The following is a 21,365-nucleotide window of genomic DNA, read 5'->3' as shown; positions in this document are numbered from 1 at the left end:
TTTTTTTTTTTTCCCCAGAAATAGAAAGATCAATACTATAATTCATATGGACCTACAAAGAATCCCAAATAGCCAAAATAATATTAAGCAAGAAGAACAAAAGTAGAGGCCCCATATTTCTGATTTCAAAGCATATCATAAAGTTACAGTAATCAAACAGTATGGTGCTGGCATCAAGACAGACATATAGACCAATGGAATAAAATGGAGACACACTCAGATTGATGGTCAACTGATTTCAACAAGTGTGCTAAGAACACACAATAGGAAAAGGATAGTTTCTTCAAAACAGTACTGATAAAACTGGATTTCCACATGTAAATGAATGAAACTGAAACCTTATCATACACTACACGAAAATCAACTCAAAATGGAGTGAAGACTTAAACATAAGACATGAAACTATAAAGCTTTTAGAAGAAAATTTAGGGAAATACTTCATGATATTGGTCTTAGTAATGATTTTTAAATTATGATTTGACAACGATTTTCTGGATATAACACCAAAAGCACAGGTAACCAAAGCAAAAAGAGACAAGTGGGACTACATCAAACTAAAATGCTTCCACACAGCAAAGGAAACAATCAACAGGGTATAAACACAATTTGTGGAATGGGAGAAAACATTTACAAACCATCTGATAAGGGTTAATAACCAAAAATAAATAAGGAACTTCAACAGGTATAGGAAAAGATGCTTGACATCACTAATCAGGGAAATGCAAATCAAAACCACTATGAGATATCACTTTACACCTGTTAGGATGGCCGTTATTAAAAAAACAAACCAAAACCAAAAGAAAACAGAAGTATTCAAGGATATGGAGAAAAGGGAATCCTTGTAAACTATGGGCTTCCAAGGTGGCGCTAGTGGCAAAGAATCCACCTGTCAATGCAGAAGATGTAAGAGATGCAGGTTCAATCGCTGGGTTGGGAAGATCCCCTGGAGAAGGACATGGCACCCCACTCCAGTATTCTTGCCAAGAGAATCCCATGGACAGAGGAGCCTGGCAGGCTACAGTCCACGGGGTTGTAAAGAGTCCGACACGACAGAGTGTCTGAGCACACACGCACATTGTAAACAGTTGGTGGGAATGTAAAATGGTGCAGCCACTAAGAAAATCAGTATGGAAGTTAATAAAAAAATTAAAAATAGAACTATTACATGTTCCAGCAATCTCACTTTTGGGTATTTATCAGAAGAATTGAAAACACGATCTAAGAGATAATTTGCACTCCTATGTTCACTGCAGTATTATTCACAATAGTCAAGAAGTGGAAACAGCTAAATGCCTACCAACATATCAATGGATACAGAAAATGTGAGGTATATACAGTAGAATATTATTCAACTTTTAAAAAAAAAGGAAATTCTGCCATCTATTACAACGTGAATGAACCTTGAGAGCATTGTGTTAAACGACATTAGCCAGTTACAGAAAGACAAATACTGCATGATTCCATTTATATGAGGTATCTACCATAGTCAAGCTCATAGAAGCAGAAAGTGGTATGGTGGTGGCTAGGGACTAGGAGAAGGAAAAGGGGAGTTGCTGTGCAACGGGTACACAGATTCAGTAATGCAAGATGAAAAAGCCTGAGAGATCTGCTGCACAATAACATATACATAAGTCAACAATACCGTGCACTTTATGGTAGATTTCACATTATGTGTTTTTTACCACAATTACAATGAAGTTTGTATGACATGACCTGTTCTCAATGAATGGATGCCAACTTTTAGGGATTAGTATTTCCATATGCAAGTACTCACATCTTTACGGAACTGGACTAACATCAAGCTCCCTAGTATGATTTTCAATATCCACTCTCCCCTCTTTAGCAATCAGAGTGACACGTCTCCATTTTAACCTTCTAGTACTTTTCCTTTAAGATTTCCTAAACATTACTCACAGTCGTATAGAAAAATGTATCTGCAAGTTCTCTTAGAACCATGAAATGAAATTATCGCAGGGCAGAAGGACTGAAATAAATGACAATGGTTAGATGTTTACTTGCTTTCTTATGTACTACTTACCTATCTCAATTTCTTTCTCATCAATGGTGTTTGCACCCTTTCCAAACTACTGTGCATTCTCTCATAATAGAGTACTTTAAAACAGCTGAGTAATTCTGCTTTCTCTATCTGGTCACATTACACCGAACAGCAGGCCCAAACTTTTAACAGTAAAAGTAATCAAATGCATCAGATGGTAAATATAAATTGTAATAATTTATATTAACTTTAGGAATAGAGCTATTAAAATTCTAATTCACTGCTTACTTTCAAATATGCAGCTGCCTCTTGGACAGAAAGTGTTCTCTGACTAGAACTGCCACATTCATGATCTCCTGAAAAGATTAGCATATTAATTTTGAATCAGTACTATGTTAAACAAAAGAAAACAAATATAATTAATCAAAACAGTTTTATAAAATACACAATTATAGACTGTATTATTATCATCGGTAAAGAAAGAAGACAAACACTCTTGTCTAGAAAAAACTTACAATAGGCAATGTAAACAAGTATTTTTACATAAACCACAACCTTTATATGCATTTCAATCTACATAGAAATGTACCTTCCTTTTATATTCCTAATGAAATTGTTAGCCAGGGGTAAGAACCAAGTAGTGCTCACTGATGCCTATTCATAGGTATTGGTGCAAAGAAAGCCCTTTATGGATATATTTTTCAATGGGGAAAATTCATTGTGCTAACTTGTACATCTATTACTAAAGCTAATAATTCAAGACTCAAGTAATCTGAATTAAAATGTCCATTTTGGAGTATTACTAAGCCTACTTTTAGCAAGGCATGTGCAAAACTTAAAAAAACATTATAACACAGATCAACAGGGAAATTAGATAGAAGCTTCTAGCTATAATCAGGTGTACTACATACAAAAGTTTGGAAAACTACATTTTCCTTTTCTCATACCTATTTATAAGAGAATCCAAAGCTTTATTCACCCCACCAGGCACTCTATGGTTATGAGATATCAATTATCCTTACAGTGAACTTCAATTTTGTTTCTCCTACTATTTCTTTAAAGTACTTAAAAAAAAACTTTTTTAACATCAAAGTATAATAGTTAAAGTAGAAATTTTGGCAGATTTTTTTTATCATAAAAGCAACCATATTCCAACTTTATAAATTTTGTTCCAGATTTTAATGGTCATAGCTGTAAAACGAGAATACCTATTAGATGAACCAAAAAAAGTCTTCAAACTTTATAATCTATCCTCAGAGATCCAATTCTACAGATCTATAGCAGGGGCTGGCAAACCCAAAGACCAACTGTGCCCTACCACCAGTTTTTAATAAATGAAGTTTTATTGGAACACAGCCACATTCATTCACTTATGTATTATCTATGGCTGCTTTCATGCTCTAACAGCAGAACTGAGTAGCTGTGACAGAGACAGTCTAGCCCACAAAGCCTAAAAATTTACTATCTGGCCCCTTCACAGATAAAAAGTTTGCAGACCCCTGCTCTACAGGAAGGAATCTGTATCTTTAAAAGCACTCCAGATTATGTTGATCTAATACACTTCATAAAAAACTGCTATAGAGACAACTGTAGAAGCTTGTATTATAGGAGCAATATCAGGAATTCCATGTAGATTAAATACTCTATTTCTGGGTGCTACAGCTACCAAATTAATGTCATTAGTTTGCAGCATATGTATGTTAACAGTCCATCAGTCAATACAAAAAATGCTTTTAATGATATATACAGAATTATTAGCCAAAAACACTGACCAGAATTAAAGAACTAACTTCCTCCTCCCAAAAAAAAACCTTGGTGAGAGGATGGGGAACTATCCGGATTCTAAATGCCTCTACTGGACCAGAGAAGTTCCACATTTACCTACTAGGCTTCTACAAATGATCTGGTTTCTACAAAAGGACTCACTACATACAAAAGTTTGTAAAATTACATTTTGCTTTCCTTGTAACTGTTTATAGGAAGAGAATCCAAAGTCACTTCTTTCAGATTATATGTAAAATAAGTGAAACAACTTAAAAGATAATAAATGACAAGGTGGCTACTATAGCTTACAGATGCTAAACTTGATGCCAATTCACTTCTCTTGTTCTAATTGCAGATATGCTGCATACCTGAGAATTTTCAGATTTACTTAGAGAAGAATATGAGGAAAATGCAACGTGTCAGGAGAAAGAAATTCTGTAATCTATTTACCTTATCCAAAGAAACGACACCTATACCTTCACCAAAAGAAAATCTGTACTTTTATATTAGATCTATGATTTTAGTTAATTTGTTGTTTACTCAATTCAATTGATATACAAGCTTTCAGAATTCTGTTACTATCAGTGCAGTAAAAAAGTGTTAACTTATATAATATAGTATATATCTATATTTCATTGTATACATATGTCAGGCAGGATAAAGGCCTTGATTAAACATATCTATACAAATAAAAACCCATTCCCTACAGGGAGTAAAAACTTATAAAGAGAAAATATCCACATGTATGTAATATAACAACACTGAACTTAGGAAAAACCATTTCTATTGATATCACATGCTACATATACAATCTTCAAAACATTTTTACATACTATGAATGTTGAGACAATTACCTGCAAGCTGTGCCAATCGATCATGAAGCTTGTATAAAGTGTTCATCATAAGATTTTTCTTACTTTCCTAAATTTAAAAGAAAAACATTATAAAATACCTGATCCTAAGGGAATATGCACCAAATAATAATCTTTGTTTGAAAAGAAAAACATTAAGTAAATTTAAAAATCATAGAAGCTACATAATATAAAAGACAAATTCATATTTAACCAATGGCTACCATATTTTAAAGAAACCTTAACCTAAGAATCTAAACTATCTAAATATTCTACTTTCTTGAGGATGATTGGGGTATTGTACTAACCTTAGTGCCAGAAAAGTTCTCCTACATAACAACCCCCCCCAATCAAAGCAATGCTCCCAATTCCCCTCTATACAATGCATACTTATGCATATTGACTGTTTTCTTCATGTTTTGTTTTAACCTGACAACCAGATAATGTCAACCAACCTGACATTTTTGATTAACCCTCAAACCACTCCGAGGCTCCCAAAGTGGTCATGCATACGTTTATGAACCATTAAAGTGAAAGAAACATTTAATAAGCATCTACAACCCTGAATATTCACTGGAAGGACCGATGCTGAAGCTGAATCTCCAACACTTTGGGCACCTAACATGAAGAGCCAACTCACTGAAAAAGACCCTGATGCTGGGAAAGATTGGAGGCAGGAATAGAGGGGGACAGAGGACAAGATGGTTGGATGGATCACCAACTCAATGGATGTGAGTTTCAGCAAGCTCCAGGAGATGGTGAAGGACAGGGAAGCCTGGCGTGCTGCAGTCTATAGGGTAGCAAAGAGTTGGACACAACTGAGTGACTGAACAACAACTGGGAGTTAAGAACTGTTCTCAGAAAAGCGAGAAATCCACACCAACAAGATGATTCCTGTTCTTAAGGGCAGAAAACATACTAAATGTTATAGTTGCAAACAAAGTACAATGTAAATACAGAAGACAGAGGGGTGGAAAGATCCATTTATGGAAGAGGGAATATCTGAACTGAGCTTCACAGAAAGAATAGAATTGACCAGCATTCCAAGCAGAAGGCACAGCATAGGCCTCAAAGCGTAAATGCTTTGGTTATATTTCTTACATAACCAGTAGCCAACTTTGACTCAGCAAACTCCTGGAAAAGTAGTTTGGAATCAATAGCTAGAGAACCCTAGATACCAAGAAAAAGAGTTTGACTTCATCCTGAACATTTAGGAGAAGAAAAGTTAAACAGAAATGTGTGTCAGGAATATTATTCTGACCATATGAAAGGAAACCAAAGTGGAGACTTCTGCAACACCTAAGCACCCTCTCAAGAAGGCTAAAGCACTGAGACCTCAATTTAAGAGTAATCACAATTAACGGAGATGGACATAAACAATGGAGCAGGGTGGGTTAGAAGAGGGGATAAGAATAGCTTATCAAACTATTTGAAATAAATGCATGATTCATGAGAGGTTATGTCTTTATGATTTCCTTTCTCCCGAAGTTTCTGACGAAATAGGATTATTGGATAAATGTGACCAGGAACAAATTCATACAGGATATAAAAAGGTAGGAAAGTAAAGTTCATATGCCCAATGACATGTAATCACATCCATTTATTTTCACGCTGTATGTTCAAGGACAGAAGAGACAAGTTTGCACACTATACATGGCATACTTTTGTCAATGAAGCTTTAATGAGTGACAGGAGGAAGAAGAAAATTCATCAGAGGTGCCGCAATCCTACTAGCAGAGTCCCAGGTTTTATGTGAGATGGTTCATAGAGACAAAGATAGGTGACAATCCTTCAGCATTACTTGCTTTCCAAGTAGCAAGTAGCAAACTACTCGCTTTTCCCGTTTGCTTTTTCACTCCCTCAACTCTATCTCAATCAGATTCTGAATCAAGTCAGTCCTTATGAAATAAGATTAAAAATCCAAACTGTAAAAATCAGACATCAAAAAGTAACTGCAGGGACTGAAATACAGGATTCTGAAAGCTACGCATCTGTGATACATTAAACCACAAAATCACTTTTAATAAATATGTTCAATATAATAAGATGAGGTTTCCCACTGATTGTGTAGATTACAGACTTGATATATAAAACCAAGGTAAATCTGACTAAGCTTTGGTACTAAAAGAGCTGAGCATTTTCAGTCTCTTTCCTCTCTTATCTGGAAAAGAGAGTGATTTCCTTTTTGTTTTACATGTCTTGATCACGCCCCTCTCCACACCCCTTTCAAAATCAAAACTAAAGCCAAATATTTGACACCGTCCTCTGTGATTATATCTTTAATGAACATCAGAGGCCTGGGAATAAACATCATCTTTTCATTCAGATCTGTTAACGCTGGACTAGACAAGTAGAAAAAATAACAAAACTTAATCATACATAACTGGATCTCATACTGGATAGTATATATGCTATTACAGTCTCTTACAAAGAATTTAAACACCCCAAAATCTCAACTATAATTTTTTCAAGAATTATTTTTCCAGTGGCAACTCATTCAAAATGACCATCTATATTACTACAAGGGTGTCAAGTGCCATTCAAATGATCAACTAAATTATGATCTAAATAGTTTTTATGGAATATTTTATTAATGGAAACAAATTAACTTTGAAGAGCAGAAAGGCTTTGGTTCAATAATCTTTAGCACCATTATGCTAAACTATAGGTAAACCTGAAAGGTCTGTATATTAAATTCCAAAGTTACTTTCTTAGAGAAACTTATATTGGCTTATAGTTTCATTATTAACTTCCTCCATTCTGCTTTTCAAACTCTCTTCTAATTCTTGGCTTGAAATGTGTCTACTGATCACCCTGAAAACAAATTAAAGATCTACAAATAAATCCATATTTAAAGTAAGCTTTCAAAAGTAACCTTTCATTAGCAAAAATAATTTTTAATTTGAAATACTAATAGCTACCTTCTAATTGTGTATTTTGGTAAGCTCCAGATTTTCTTTTAGTCATATAAATCATTCTCTGAAGCAAATCTCATTCTCTGAATCATTCTGATTCGTAGGAGGAAAAGTCAAACTATAGGGTGACGCCACCAAATTTTCTCATATAGTGTCACCTTTAAATATTCCCGTCTCTATTTCAGCCAACTGTCTCAAGGATATTTTCTGTATTTGTATCAAGTCCTTAATTAAATGATAATAATGGATTTTAATTACTTAGCACAGTGCCTCGCACAGAATGAACACTCAAGTGACTAGGCATTATCTTCATTATAATGATTACTATTATTCAGAGGTTAGGAACTTCAGGTTCCTCCAAGTGGAAAATTATACAGAAGAAAATAAAGTCTTGCATTTTCAACGTTCAGTGAGTATACACTGCAAATTTAAACTACAATGCCATAGCAATGATAATATCATAACCGATCAAGTCAACTTTAAAAAAAAAAAAAAGTATCGTCACAATAAAATACTACTGAAAATAATCAATACTAACAATCTAAAGTAACAATCTATGGATCTGACTTCACATTATCACATATCCTTTAGCACAACAATGTTTTCCATACAGGTCTATCTATATTACTCTCAGTTCCTATAATAATAAAACAAAAAAAAAACACAACTAATTGTGTATTATAATATAAACTTAAATATCACAACCTTTGTATTGCCTATAATGATGAGGGGCAAGTGAAAAATATTTCCATGTAACACTTAGGTTAAAATTAATATTATAAATCCTTTAAAAAGAAAAAGAATCGTAAATAGGTTGCATAAGACTCTAAATCCTCTGCTTCCTGACAGTTGAAAAGGCCTAACAATGAGCAAAAAATCCAAAGAGAACAAAAGAAGAGCAAAATCTGCGAGAGTATCCAACAACTAAGAAAACACACACACACTTTGAAGGCTAAGACCAGATCCCCAGGTGACATGCCACTGCCATTTTACCTTGCGATTGGCTTTTATCTTTAAATGATAAACAGTTCTGCTCTTTGGAGAAAATCTGTGTCAGATTTAATTATATTATAGAAAAGGAATACTCAAAAATAAGAGAATTTATTGCCTCAGCATAAAAGAACGTTTAAAATTCCTATTGTCAGTTGATATTCATCCTAATACTTTTATCATAAAAAACATGACATAAAGTATCAGTATTAAGATTTACTTACTTGCATGTCTCCAAATGTTTCATCAAAGGGGTTTTTTACTATCAAGGAAAGAAAAAGAGAGAACTGTTAGTATCATTTAAGAATAACAATCCCCCTAACCAAGCCCTGAGAAATGCTAAAAGGTACTCTGCTAAAACTGAATGTAAACATGCAAACAAAATATAAACAAATTGATGATAACAAAGGTTAGAGAACTACTTTTTCAGACTTACTATATTTACCATTCTCACTATGATTTTGTAGTTTGCTCTATAATAATTAAGAGTAGGTGCTCTGGTCTCAGACTTGGTTCCAGCCCTAGCTCCATTGCTTGCTAGCAATGTGACCTTGAACTACTATCTACTTAGCCACTTTAAGCTGTAGTTTCCTCTTCTACAAGGGAAGGATGTAATGACACCTACTTTATACAGTTGTTAGGATTAAATGAGATAAATCATATAAAATGCTTGATACAGTGTCAAACACTTAATACATGTTACCTATGATCATTACTATTAGTGACTTTATTTTGGCTCCTTAACTTGGTTTCTCTTCAAAATATAAAAGTCAGTTACTACTAGAGGAAATATGCAAGATGCTTTAAAACTGAGTAATTAATTTAGAATTCTTACTTCCAATGATTAAAAGACAAACCTGCCTAGTCCTTGCTAACATCTGGAAAAGTGTCAAGAAACATACACACACATCAAAATAGCTAAGAATTAGGTCTCAATACTAAACAACTTTTTTCTAATATATATTATAAAGAAAGGATTTACCATTTTCCATTCAACCTCCCTATATCCATCCTTCCCCAAAAGATTCAAACAAGTTTATGGCTGAATATTATATAGCACTTTTCTAGTTATTATTTAGAATCTCCTCCTTACCCTCTACTTTAAAATTATATGCAAAAATATTCAAAGCTTTCAGATACCTGGATCTCTGTAAGTCAGGACACAACTAAGACTAACTGAGCCTACAAAGCTGTTCACACTGACCAGGTTTCCTTTCTGAGGTGCTTTTCTATTTTTATTTGAGAAAACAGGAAGTCCCATAGGAACCAGGAACTACTTGATTCTAAGAAAGTTCATGTGTGAGACCAGTTTAAATAAAAAAATACAATTTAAAAAGGGGGAGAAACATATTCTGCTATCATCTTAAAAGGATTTGATAATGAATTTTCAGACAGCATTTTTCTATAAAGCAATAAGGTTTTCATGCCAAGAAAAATTTTTTAAAAACAAAAAATCAAAAGTACTCAATAGGAAAATAGGAAGGATAATAAAACTTAACGATTAAATAAAATGTGAAGAATCAGAACATGCTTGGACTGAAAAGATCCTTTTTAATACACTAACTTTTATTAATGTAAAATTTAAATAATTTAAAATAAAGCCATATTTAGTTCAATATACTACCAAAAATGCTCTGTCAATCTACTTAAATTGGTCAAATGATTCTAAAAAAACAAATATTTTCTTTGCTGTCTATATGGGGTCGCAAAGAATCAGACACAACTGAGCGACTGAACTGAACTGAAAAGAAATTCTAAAAAACATTAAAACATGCAATTCTAAAATATAGGTTTTAATATTTATGAAGAAAAGCCATGAGAGGACCACTTTCTGACTGTTTATGCATTTGTTTTTGTCAAGATTACTAAATGGAAACTAGCTCTTCAAGTATCTCTATGCAAATATTACTGTAGATTATGGATGTTCTCCCACTAGATTGCTCTGCTGTGATTTTCTCACAAGGGATCATGTATATTCAGGTTTGTATGCTCAGAGTCAAGCATAGTATTGAGCAAACAGTTAGTGCTTGAAAAGTGCTGTTTGAGCTGTCTAGGCTAAATCTGCCCTTCTTTATTCAATGCTGTGTGTTAACATAGAAGCAGAAGCGTTAAATTTTGCAGGAAGCTGGAAAAGGGTACGTCTGAGCAACTGGGAAGGGAGATGTATAGAATGACAATAAGAAAGCCAAAGAGCAGAACAATAATTCTGTTGAAAAACACTGCTCTGCCAGTTGTTTCTTTCTAGGTTTCGGCCTCTTATCTAGCACACTTGGCTAGCTGAGAGTATGCCATATCTAAAAGGCCAACAATATACACACCTACTGCTAAAAATTAAAGCAAAATGTTCCCTGACTTCCATGAAAACTGTCACATACTAAGTCAACAGACAGACCTACTAAATTAACAAACAAAAGTAAACACAGTCTTGAGGTTAAGATTCGAAAGGAAACTCCATTTAAAAACAGCAGTGTTAACAAAGCAAAAGCATTTCTATGCATCTAAGTTTTATCCCCCCAAATCATTTCAGTATTTCTGAAACTACATCAGTACTTTTTCTCTCACCCACATTACCTATGATCATAGAAGGATAAAAAACATCCTGTTATCCCTAGTGAAAACATTCCTCCCTCCCCTGCTAATTAGGCCATTGTAGAGAAGAAACCATATTCCAAAAGCAATTCACAGGAAAAAAAAAAAAAAAAAAACTGTCACCTCACTTTCTAGCCTCTTTTCTAAGGATGGAAACCGAGAGTAAATTATAGTTATTGCTTTGTTGGTGTTGTTTACTCACTTAGTCATGTCCGACTCTTTACGACTCTATGGACTGTAAGCCCTCCAGGCTCCTCTGTCCATGGGATTTTCCAAGCAAGAATACTGGAGTGAGTTGCTATTTCCTTCTCTAGGGGATCTTCCTGATCCAGGGATCGAACCTGCATCACCTGCATTGTCAAGTGGATTCTTTACCACTCAGCCACTAGGGAAGCCCTCATCACTTATCCTAAAGCAATGACAATAACAAGTTGGTATTTCAAACACTGTCCTCCTATATTCCATACATCCCAAACAGCGTCTCATTTCTGCTTTTTCTCAAATTCTCCTGTTGTGGCCATTTTTCCTTCATTTTTCTTGTTCAGATTATTTCAAACCTCAAATACATCAAACTTTTCTTTATAAATGTCCTTAAAATTTTGACTTCTCTTCTTCTGACTGTCCTACCAAAAATCAGTCTTAAAAATATGTCTTTAATTATACTAAAGACTCTTCAAAATCATTCAATCATTTCCCATCACATTTTGCTGTGATGGGAAATGACTGATTAGATTCAATCATTTGAATGTGATGGGAAATTTGCTGTGATGGAAAATGATTGATTAGATTCACAAGGAACTAATTCAAATCTTGTGATATTTTCCTACTTACTTTCAAGACATACTGTTGACTCCCCTTCTTTAAACATCTTTCTCTCACATAAATTTCAAAAATGTTACTAGTTTTACTGACCCTTTCTAAACAAGTGTAAACCTTTTCCATTCTCTTAGGGTGAGATCAAATTTGTCAAACATTATGAATTCTCAGATAAAAAAGGGGAAAAATGAAGTATATTACAAATGTAGGTTTTTTTTTAGACATAATGCTATTACACATTTTTTAGACAGTATAGTGTAAGTGTAACTCTTATAGGCACTGGGAAACAAAAATTTCCTGTGACTCCCCTTATTGTAATATTCACTTTATTACAGTAAGTCTGGAACCAAACCCACAGTATCTCTGAGGCATGTCTATATTTGCAAAGTACATGTTTAATGTTAACCAAATGAACTGATGCTTTCCTCAGGAAGGCCCTGTTTTGTTCATTCAATGGCACTAAAGGAAAGAAAAGTCTACAGTGACCAAAGTTCTTTTACAACTCAGAAAGAAAGAAAAAGTTTATTCATTTAATAAGTATTTCCTGTCTAGTTTGCACTAGGCACTGGTAGTGTGGCAGTGAATAAAAAAAAATGTATCTGCCCTCAAGGAGTCTATATTTTAGAAGGATTAGAAGAGACAATGAGCAAATGCACTTTTTACATGTCAAATGATTCTAAGTGCTTTGGAAATAAAACAGTAGGAATGGCACTTGCCATGTGAGGGAACTTCTATACTGTTTTCCCTAATGCCTGCACCAATTTTTACATTCCCACCAACAGGGTACAAGAGTTCCCTTTTCTCCTCTTTCCTCAGATTGCACTGGAGTAGAAACCCGAGAGAGCTGAGGGAACAAGCCACATGGATACCTGAAGGAAGAGGTTTACAGACAGAAAGAAGTCCGCAGGCTGTGAAGTGGTAGCATGTCAGTCATATTACTCCTGGAAAGAGAGCTGTGTGGATGAGAGAGCAAATAGCAAGAAATGAAGTCAAAGATTATTTAAGGGAATTAATAGATAAGATAATATAGGATTTTGAAGATTTTTTATCTATTAATCTGAGCAAGAAATCTCCGAGAATAGGAAGCATGCTACCTGGCTTACACTTTAAAAGAAAGACACACGTAGTAAGTGACAGGTCACTCTCTCGAAATAATACATTCAGGGTACTTTCCTCCTGCTTCCTCTACATCAGCACAGACAGTTTCAGTCAGCCCCAACATTTTTCTATTCTAAATAGTTGAAACTACTATTACAAGCCATATAAAAATATTCTGCCAGGAAGAACTGAACAGACATTTTTCTAAAGACGACATACAAATGGCCAAGAGGTATATGAAAAGGTGTTCGACATCACTATTAGGGAATTGGAAATCAAAACCACAGTGAGATATCACCTCACACCTGTTAAAATGGCTATCCTTAAAAAGATGAGGTAAATTTGGTGAGAATGGGGAGAAAAGGGAAGCTTTATACACTGTTGGTAGGAATGTAAATTGGTACAGTCACTGTGGAAAACAGTATAGAAGTTCCTCAAAAAATTAAAAACAGAGCTACCATATGATCCAGCAAATCTATGAGGTATACATCCAAAAGAAATGAAAACATGATCTCAAAGAGAGATCTGCACCCCTATATTCATCACAGCATTATTTGTAATAGCCAAGATATGGGAACAACCTGTCATTGGGTGAATGGATAAAGATGATGCAGTACGTATGTACAAATGGAGTATTATTCAGTCATGAGAAAGAAGGAAATCCTGCCATTTGCAATAACATAGATGGACCTTAAGGGCATTGTGCTAAGTGAAATAATTCAGACAGAGAAAGACAAATACAATATGATATAACTTATCTGTGGAATCTAAAAAAGCCAAACTCAGAGAACCAGAGAGTAGAGTGGTGGTTACCAGGGGATGGGCAGTGGGGGTAATGGGAGAAATACGGATCAAAGGGTAAACTTCTAGTTGCAAGATTGGCAAATTCTGGGAGTTTAATGTTCAGCACAGTGATTATAGCCAACAATACTGTTAAAAACTTGCAGGCTGCTAAGAGCAATAGATATTAAATATTCTCACCACAAAAAAGAAATGATACAATTCTGTGACAGGCTGGAAGTGGTGGCTAATGCTAAGGTGGTAATTTTGCAATATATAAATTTACCAAATTGACATACTTGCACACCTTAAACTTACACAATGTTGTATGTCAATTATATCTGAGTAAAGGTGGAAAAAAATTTCTGCCAGAAAGGCTCTGTACTTTTTATCCTTCTGATCCTCTCAATGTTTTTCCTGCTCCTTCATTCTGTCTTTAAGGTCGTTTGCAGCTCTCCTACAGTCATGAAGGATGCCTAACAACTGCAGTTTATCAGGACCTTCCTCTTCTCAGAACCTCTACGTATTTACTCTCAGTATCCCTACTATCTTATATTATAACTTAACTATCAGTTTTTGTTTCCTCCACCAACAAGACTGCAAAATCTCTACCTGCCTTGCAGATATTGTGTACTAATATATGCCGAAAGAACAGAAGCCTGAAGGCATAGTGCAGCCTCCTACAACAGCTTCCCTAAAGCTAAAGAAGTACTACAATCCTGCTCACTCCTCAAGATTCTCCTTCAAATAAAAAGGAAGTGATGGACAGGGAGGCCTGGCGTGCTGTGATTCATGGGGTCGCAAAGAGTCGGACACGACTGAGTGACTGAACTGAACTGAATATTTCTTAAATTCTTGATATGTTCCAGGAATACTGATGCCACGCTTTTAGGAAGTAGCTTATTTCTCCTTATATCACTATTTTACAGCAGGTATTACCCCTATTTTATGGACAGAGAAACTGATGCATGATTAGGTTAAATTGCTTCCTTCAGGTAAATGCTGTTTAAAGAGGTAGGATTCAAACCTAAGTCTGACTTCAAAGCCTACTTTCTTTTCAGAAAAGAAAAGGCAACTACAGAAAAGAAAATATTTGTTCTAGTCAGTTTACGGAAAACATTCTTCTCTAGAACTTTCAGATTTGGAATCATTAAACTTTAATCTCCTTACGTAATGCATGAAAATTGCCTAAAATGGGGATAGAGAGGAAAAGACACTGCTTTAGGGAAAATACACTGATGTCTCTTAAGATGATAAAAACTTCAAAACCAAGTTCTCTAAACTGTAGTCTAGGAAAAGATTTTCCATGATATATCAAAACATAAAGTATTCGACAACCACCATGGGCAGCACTGACCATTCCCCTTCTCTCTGCTGTCACAGCACTTTGTTCTCAAGGCTGCTATAAAACTTACCATGAGGCATCTGCTTAAAAAAAAATCATAATTTTCTGATTTAGAACCATACCACATCTAAATAATATTTTGGCTTCATCTGCTATCTAAGACTCTCACAAGCATATATTAAGTGCCTACTAGGTGCCAGGCATTATGCGTGTTGCAACAGATTAAAAAATGAAAATATATATATAAGCTCTGTCTTCAAGAAGTTCAGTCTGGAGGTCAGTAACTCTGCAGACATGCTCTTTCAAAGGTAAAGGCAGTCTCTTGTAATTCTAAAACTCTGACCTTAAGGCTAGGTTTTTAGTTTTTGGAAACTTCAAGTATCTAGACAATTAAATTCAGCTGCTTAAATGACCAATTATCTCTCTGAGCTGTACCTAGTTATAAACAGACATTCAAACTCTCAAATCCCATCTTCTAGCATTAACGTTTAAACAGAGCATAATTATATGTGAAGAAGTGGGGGAGTGGGGAGTGGTGGGTGGGTGGGAGGGCAAATGTTTCCAACAGCTGCAGAACACAGCACCTGTGTGGCAAGCACTTCTGCATTTCACTGCCAGCCAGACTGATCTAAAAATGGACACGGTGAACAAGGCAGTGCATTCTTTCGCAACACGGCACTGTTGCCCATTTGTTCTCTGAGAGCTCACCTATTGTTCCATGGCTCCATTAAATATACGGACATTTTAAAGCTCAGGAACAGCTCACTTTAAATGTACTTAGTAAATTACTGTGAATATTGAGATTCAATCAGCAATCACAATAGGCAGAATTTTATGGACAAGAACTGTCTACTATAAAATTTGCCTAAGACAAACTCTTGTATCACCATGTTCTACTCATAAATAACCTTTCCATATTAAGCCTACCTATCTATCTGGATTTACAGAGGTACAGACCTAGATTGGGATAATCAGTGAAAGAAACGAGAACGGCAAAAACACAGATGCTTCTCCACTTTTCATATCTTATATAAGACTTCCAGCTTTTCACTTGCCCTGTTCTGAGAGGCCAACGATCCTGTGCTACTTCCAAATAAGTTTTCTTAAAGAATAAGAAATGTACACGGTGACTCTATAAAATAAAAAAGGCTTTAAATGTGATTATCAAAGTACCAAGAATATAATGAAAACTGAAACAATGTATTCAGAGAAATAAAAGGTCAAAGTCAAAATTAAATTGGCAATAGTCTTATTATTTGATTGATTCCCACTCTTCACCCTTATATGCTAAGAATCATTATGATCTCTTTCAAACTTATGGTCATTTGAAAGTCTCACATTTGCTCACCATAAAAATGAAGACTCCCTTGGAAAAAATTGACAACAGACTATAATTAAAATTTTTATTAAAATTTTATTTAATCTTCATCCAAGCACTAGGGTTAGTCCTGCAGTCGTCTCTTGACTCTTTGGGACCCCATGGACTGGAGCCTACCAGGCTCCTCTGTCCATGCAATTCTCCAGACAAGAAGACTGGAGTGGGTGGCCTTTTCCTTCTCCAGTCGTCTAAGCACTGATTTTACATTATAATTGTAACTCAAGTTTAGGATCTCTGTAACAAAAGCTGTAAGAAAGACTTTTAACTATAGACCATTCAACAAGTATTAGTGGGGCATATTTTACACACCATGCTATGAAAACATGTTGCTTACGTAGTAGTGAAGATAAATGAGTATCTATGATATAACAAATACCTTAGAATTTAGTATAGAGTGCTTTAAGAATTCAGGAAGGGACAAATAATTTCTGTGTAAAGTACACCCGAGGTTTCAAAATAAACCAAAAGTAATAAAATGGAATGAACTACTAGAAAATGCAACATTAATGTACCTCAAAAAGATCATGCTGAGTGAAAAAGCCTCACAAAAGAGTATTCTATGAATCCACTTATATGAAGTTTTAGAATAAGCAAAATAAATCTATGGTGAAAACAATAGAACAGTGACAGTGTACTGACTGGGCAGGAGGAAGAAGAGGTGAAGGTAATGTTCTATATCTCAGGGGTTTATGTTACATGACTACATGTGTTCCTTGAAACTCATCTGATGGTACCTTAAAGATTTGTGCATTTGACTACATGCAAATTTTACCTAAAAAGAAAAAGAACCTCACTCTTAATTACTAACATTCATGAAGTATGTAAGGGTGGAATATTCTAATATCCTCAATTTACTTAGACATATTTTTGAAAAAGAACGGTGAATGATGAATAAGATACATAGTAAAGCAAATACAGAAAATGTAAACTGTAGAATCTACAGTGCTCACAGCACAATCTTTCAATCTCCTGTTTGAAATGTTTCATTAAAAAATACTACAGGAGAAAAAGTATAAAAAACAAAACAATAAGTATTTGTTAATGGTGGTTGTTGTTTAGTCGCTAAGTCATGTCCAGCTCTTTCAAAACCCTGTGGACTGTGGCCCACCAGGATCCTCTGTCCATGGGATTCTCCAGGCAAGAATACTGGAGTGGGCAGGCATTTCCTTCTCCAGGACATCTTCCCTACTCAAAGATGGAACTCCCATCTTCTGTACTGGCAGGCAGATTCTTTACCACTGAGCCACCAGGGAAGCCCCATTCATTAATGTTGCTAAAATCCTACCAGAAAACTGGTAAAAGACCACTTCAATTCCTAGATACATTAGGTTAAAACCCCAATTGTAATAGTTGCAGCTCATTGTACAAAAAAATTTTTTTTCCTTCTTCCAAGTTAGTCTAAATTCTTAACAAATTGAAAACTGAAAAGTTCCTCTTATGCAAAAAGCTAGAAGAGTTACTGGAATCTAAGAGTTTTTTTGTTTTGTTTTAGAAAGACCTGGCTACTATAGTCTTATTTTTAAAAATTCATATAATTTACATTTACAGATAAGATTTTATCCTATTTTACTAAAATAGTGTGAGAAACTTGGCATATAAGGAAGTAGCAAAATGTAGGCGTTTTTATCTAGTAACTTTTAAAAAGTAAATGTTTACAAATATTCAAAACTATTTTCTAATACATTTAACCTCCTGAGCTGGAGGTAGTTCATCTACCAATGATTTTACAAAACTGGCTTCATGTATCTAAAATAATGACAAATTAGAAAATTAGATCACTAGCACATCAAAACATTACACATTCCTTCTAAAAATTAATTCTGATATCTTAATAGAGTATCCATATCTTAAAGAAGAATATCTGAGTTACTGATTACTGAATCTGACTAGCAAATAAAATTGAAGTTCCCACTCAAAAAATGTTTAATATAAAAGAAGACTCAGACTTACAGAAAATACCAACAGCTTACTCTAAAATAAAATACAAACAAATGAATTTTTCCCCACCCCAACACCAGGTCCTAGAGGTTCAAAACCAAAGAGACCGATCAGGCTACTGCCACCATCTAGTTCTGTCAGATAAAGACACTTCTGTAGTTTACCCAATGTTGGGAAGAAAGGCCATATAAGAACACATTCAAATAAAGACAATATATCTATTTAAATTATGGGACTTTATCTTACTATACTGCTTAAGGTCCAAAAATTTTGAGTGATCTGCTTTTTCAGTACTTTCAAAGTCTTTTCCTGAAAACTATTTTGCATATATGCCAGTTAAAGAATTATGCTACTGCATGGTGACAAATGAACAGAAAAATAAAAGTCAACCTACAAAGGTTAGAAACAAACCTATAAATAATAGCAAGCATCTGTGCAACAGATATCTTGGCACCCAAAGGAATTTATGTTAATACAATACTGTAATTTATTAAACATGGTGACAGCTCACTGTATTAAGAGATTTTAAACATTAACTGTTATACACTAGAGACTGGCTATAACACTTCCTCAAGGTTTATGTTGCCAAGAATAAAAACTGTATTATAAAGAGGCTGTTCTAAAAGAATATTGCTAAAAGAGAATTTAGAAATCCAAAAGGAATCTGTGATACACTGTACAACCCATCTCCAGCACAATGCGATAAAACAACATGCATTTGCCATACAACTAAATTCATGAGGTTTTCCTTCTACTTAGGGTTTCCCTTGTGACTCCGTACAGAAATCTGCCTGTAATGTGGGAGACCCAAGTTTGATCCCTGGGTTGGGAAGATCCCGTGGAGAAGGAAATGGCAACCCATGCCAGTATTCCTGCCTGGAGAATCCCATGGACAGAGGAGCCTGCTGGTCTACAGTCCATGGTGTTGCAGAGTTGGACACTGAGTGACTAACACTTTCCTTCTACTTAGTAACATTCTCAGTCACAATGCATAGTTAGTTTTGAGCAGCAAGGAGACATTATTCAAATAAGAAAGCTGGAGAGAGAAAAGCTGCAGTGCAATGAGAAAGTGAATAAAACTGAAAAAAAAAACCCCAAAAATAGTTATTATTCCATGCATTAAACAGAGACAACGGAAAGGAGCATTATATGCAAAGACAAAGCACAGCGATTAAAGCATGACCAAAACTAACATATAAACTGAATTTGGAACTAACAGGAAAAAAACAAAAACCCCTCAACACCGACTTTATGAGCAATGTGCTCAAACGTTACATCTTGCCTTTTAGCTCTGGAAGAAAGCAGATGAAATTGAAGTCATTTGGCAAACAGAGGAATTTAAATATGGAATTTAAATATGTCATCATTAGATCAAAAAAAAAAGAAAAACATTCAATAAAACAAAATGTAAGCAGTTTTGACGTGGTAAAAACTTTTTTGTTGGTAAAAATATATGAAACCTTGAGAGTAAAACTCATGCTTGAACACAATGAACAGAAGTACAACATTTGCTGGAATCATCAGATTTTCACCTAATGTCTACTTTTAACTCCTACTTGTAGTAGAGAGAGAATACAAATAAATGTGTGAACATGAACAATCACTTAGAAAAAAAATAAAGCATGCAATTCCCAACAACCAATCTACCCTGATACAGTCAAAACACATGTGCTCTAGACAAAGCCTAAGATGGGAGATATGACACTGCCATTCCCTCAGCTGCTCTCAGTTTCCACGTGGCTCTCATAATTAGGAATACTTTAAGCACAGAGTATGATTTTAATGTTTAAAGATGTACTATGGCCTGGAAAATCCCATGGACGGAGGAGCCTGGAAGGCTGCAGTCCATGGGGTCCCTGAGGGTCGGACACAACTAAGCGACTTCACTTTCACTTTTCACTTTCATGCCTTAGAGAAGGAAATGGCAACCCACTCCAGTGTTCTTGCCTGGAGAATCCCAGGGACGGGGAAGCCTGGTGGGCTGCCATCTATGGGGTCGCACAGAGTCAGACATGACTGAAGTGACTTAGCAGCATCATGGACCTTAGAGCTCCACCAAGTACTAAAACAGTTCATTCCTACACTGGATGAAAAAAAACAAAAAACACAAAACTGGCCTTTTAGAGAAACCACATAGCAGCCTCTAGATCTAGAGGACTTTTCAATGGCATTTCTGAACACACTTAAATTTTGCTAATTTAAGCTCTGACTTCAAAAAACCTAACTTCATAGGGCTACTATATACTACAGCTGAAAATTCAAACTTGTCAGTAACAAAACAATTTTCTGAACCAAGAAAATAAAACTAATGCTCTCTACTCATTTAGTAAACATTTCAAGGTATCTTAAAATTCCCAAATTATGACCAATTCTAAGCTTACTTCCCCACATACTATCTCTTATTTGTTAAATTCTCTTCAATGAATATTTTTGAGCAATCAAAAAACCAGATGCTAAGGAATACAAAGATGAAAACTCATAGTACTTTCCTCAGAGCAGCTTACAGTGCAGTGATTCTCACTACTTTGGAGGGTCAGAGACCCTTGAGAAATTGCCAAAATCTATGGACCCTATTCCGAGAAAAATGAATACACATTCAAAATTTGCATCTAATTTCAAGTTTACCTGGAATCCACTTATGGCTTCTTTAAGGTTCAGAGACCAGAGGGGGTTAAGAACTCCTGGTCTAGTAGAATATAAAACTTTTGGGGGAGGGGGAGCTGGTGAAGACAGTTTCAAATGAAATCCAGGTAGACAGTACTGTACAAGGACAAAGATCCCATGCCAGAAGTCAGATTCTCTGTACTGAAATCTTGGTTCTACTACTTACTAACTTTAGACAAGTTTCTTAACCTCCCTAAGCCTCAGTTTCTTAATCTAATGGGAATGATTAAATGATTAAAGC

General features: G+C 35.1%; 1 protein-coding gene across 2 annotated transcripts in view; it reads right to left on the bottom strand.

Annotated features, from left to right (window-relative positions):
- LEMD3 (LEM domain containing 3) overlaps window positions 1–21,365 on the bottom strand; it is a 90,777-nt gene that overhangs the window by 43,435 nt on the left and 25,977 nt on the right. For both annotated transcript variants that reach the window (XR_011464195.1, XM_070370542.1), the window contains exons 2-4: window positions 8,741–8,778; window positions 4,615–4,681; window positions 2,285–2,352 (exon numbers count right to left, since the gene is read on the bottom strand). Coding sequence is in view for 1 of the 2 variants with exons in the window: in XM_070370542.1 (XP_070226643.1) it covers window positions 2,285–2,352; window positions 4,615–4,681; window positions 8,741–8,778 (173 nt within the window). In the remaining variant the exon portion in view is untranslated. The remainder of the gene's footprint in view (window positions 1–2,284; window positions 2,353–4,614; window positions 4,682–8,740; window positions 8,779–21,365) is intronic.

Source organism: Bos mutus, chromosome 5, assembly GCF_027580195.1.
Source record: "Bos mutus isolate GX-2022 chromosome 5, NWIPB_WYAK_1.1, whole genome shotgun sequence".
Taxonomy (NCBI): Eukaryota; Metazoa; Chordata; class Mammalia; order Artiodactyla; family Bovidae; genus Bos; species Bos mutus.
The sequence above is the reverse complement of the archived record's forward strand: the minus strand, read 5'-3'. Positions and strand labels throughout refer to the sequence as shown.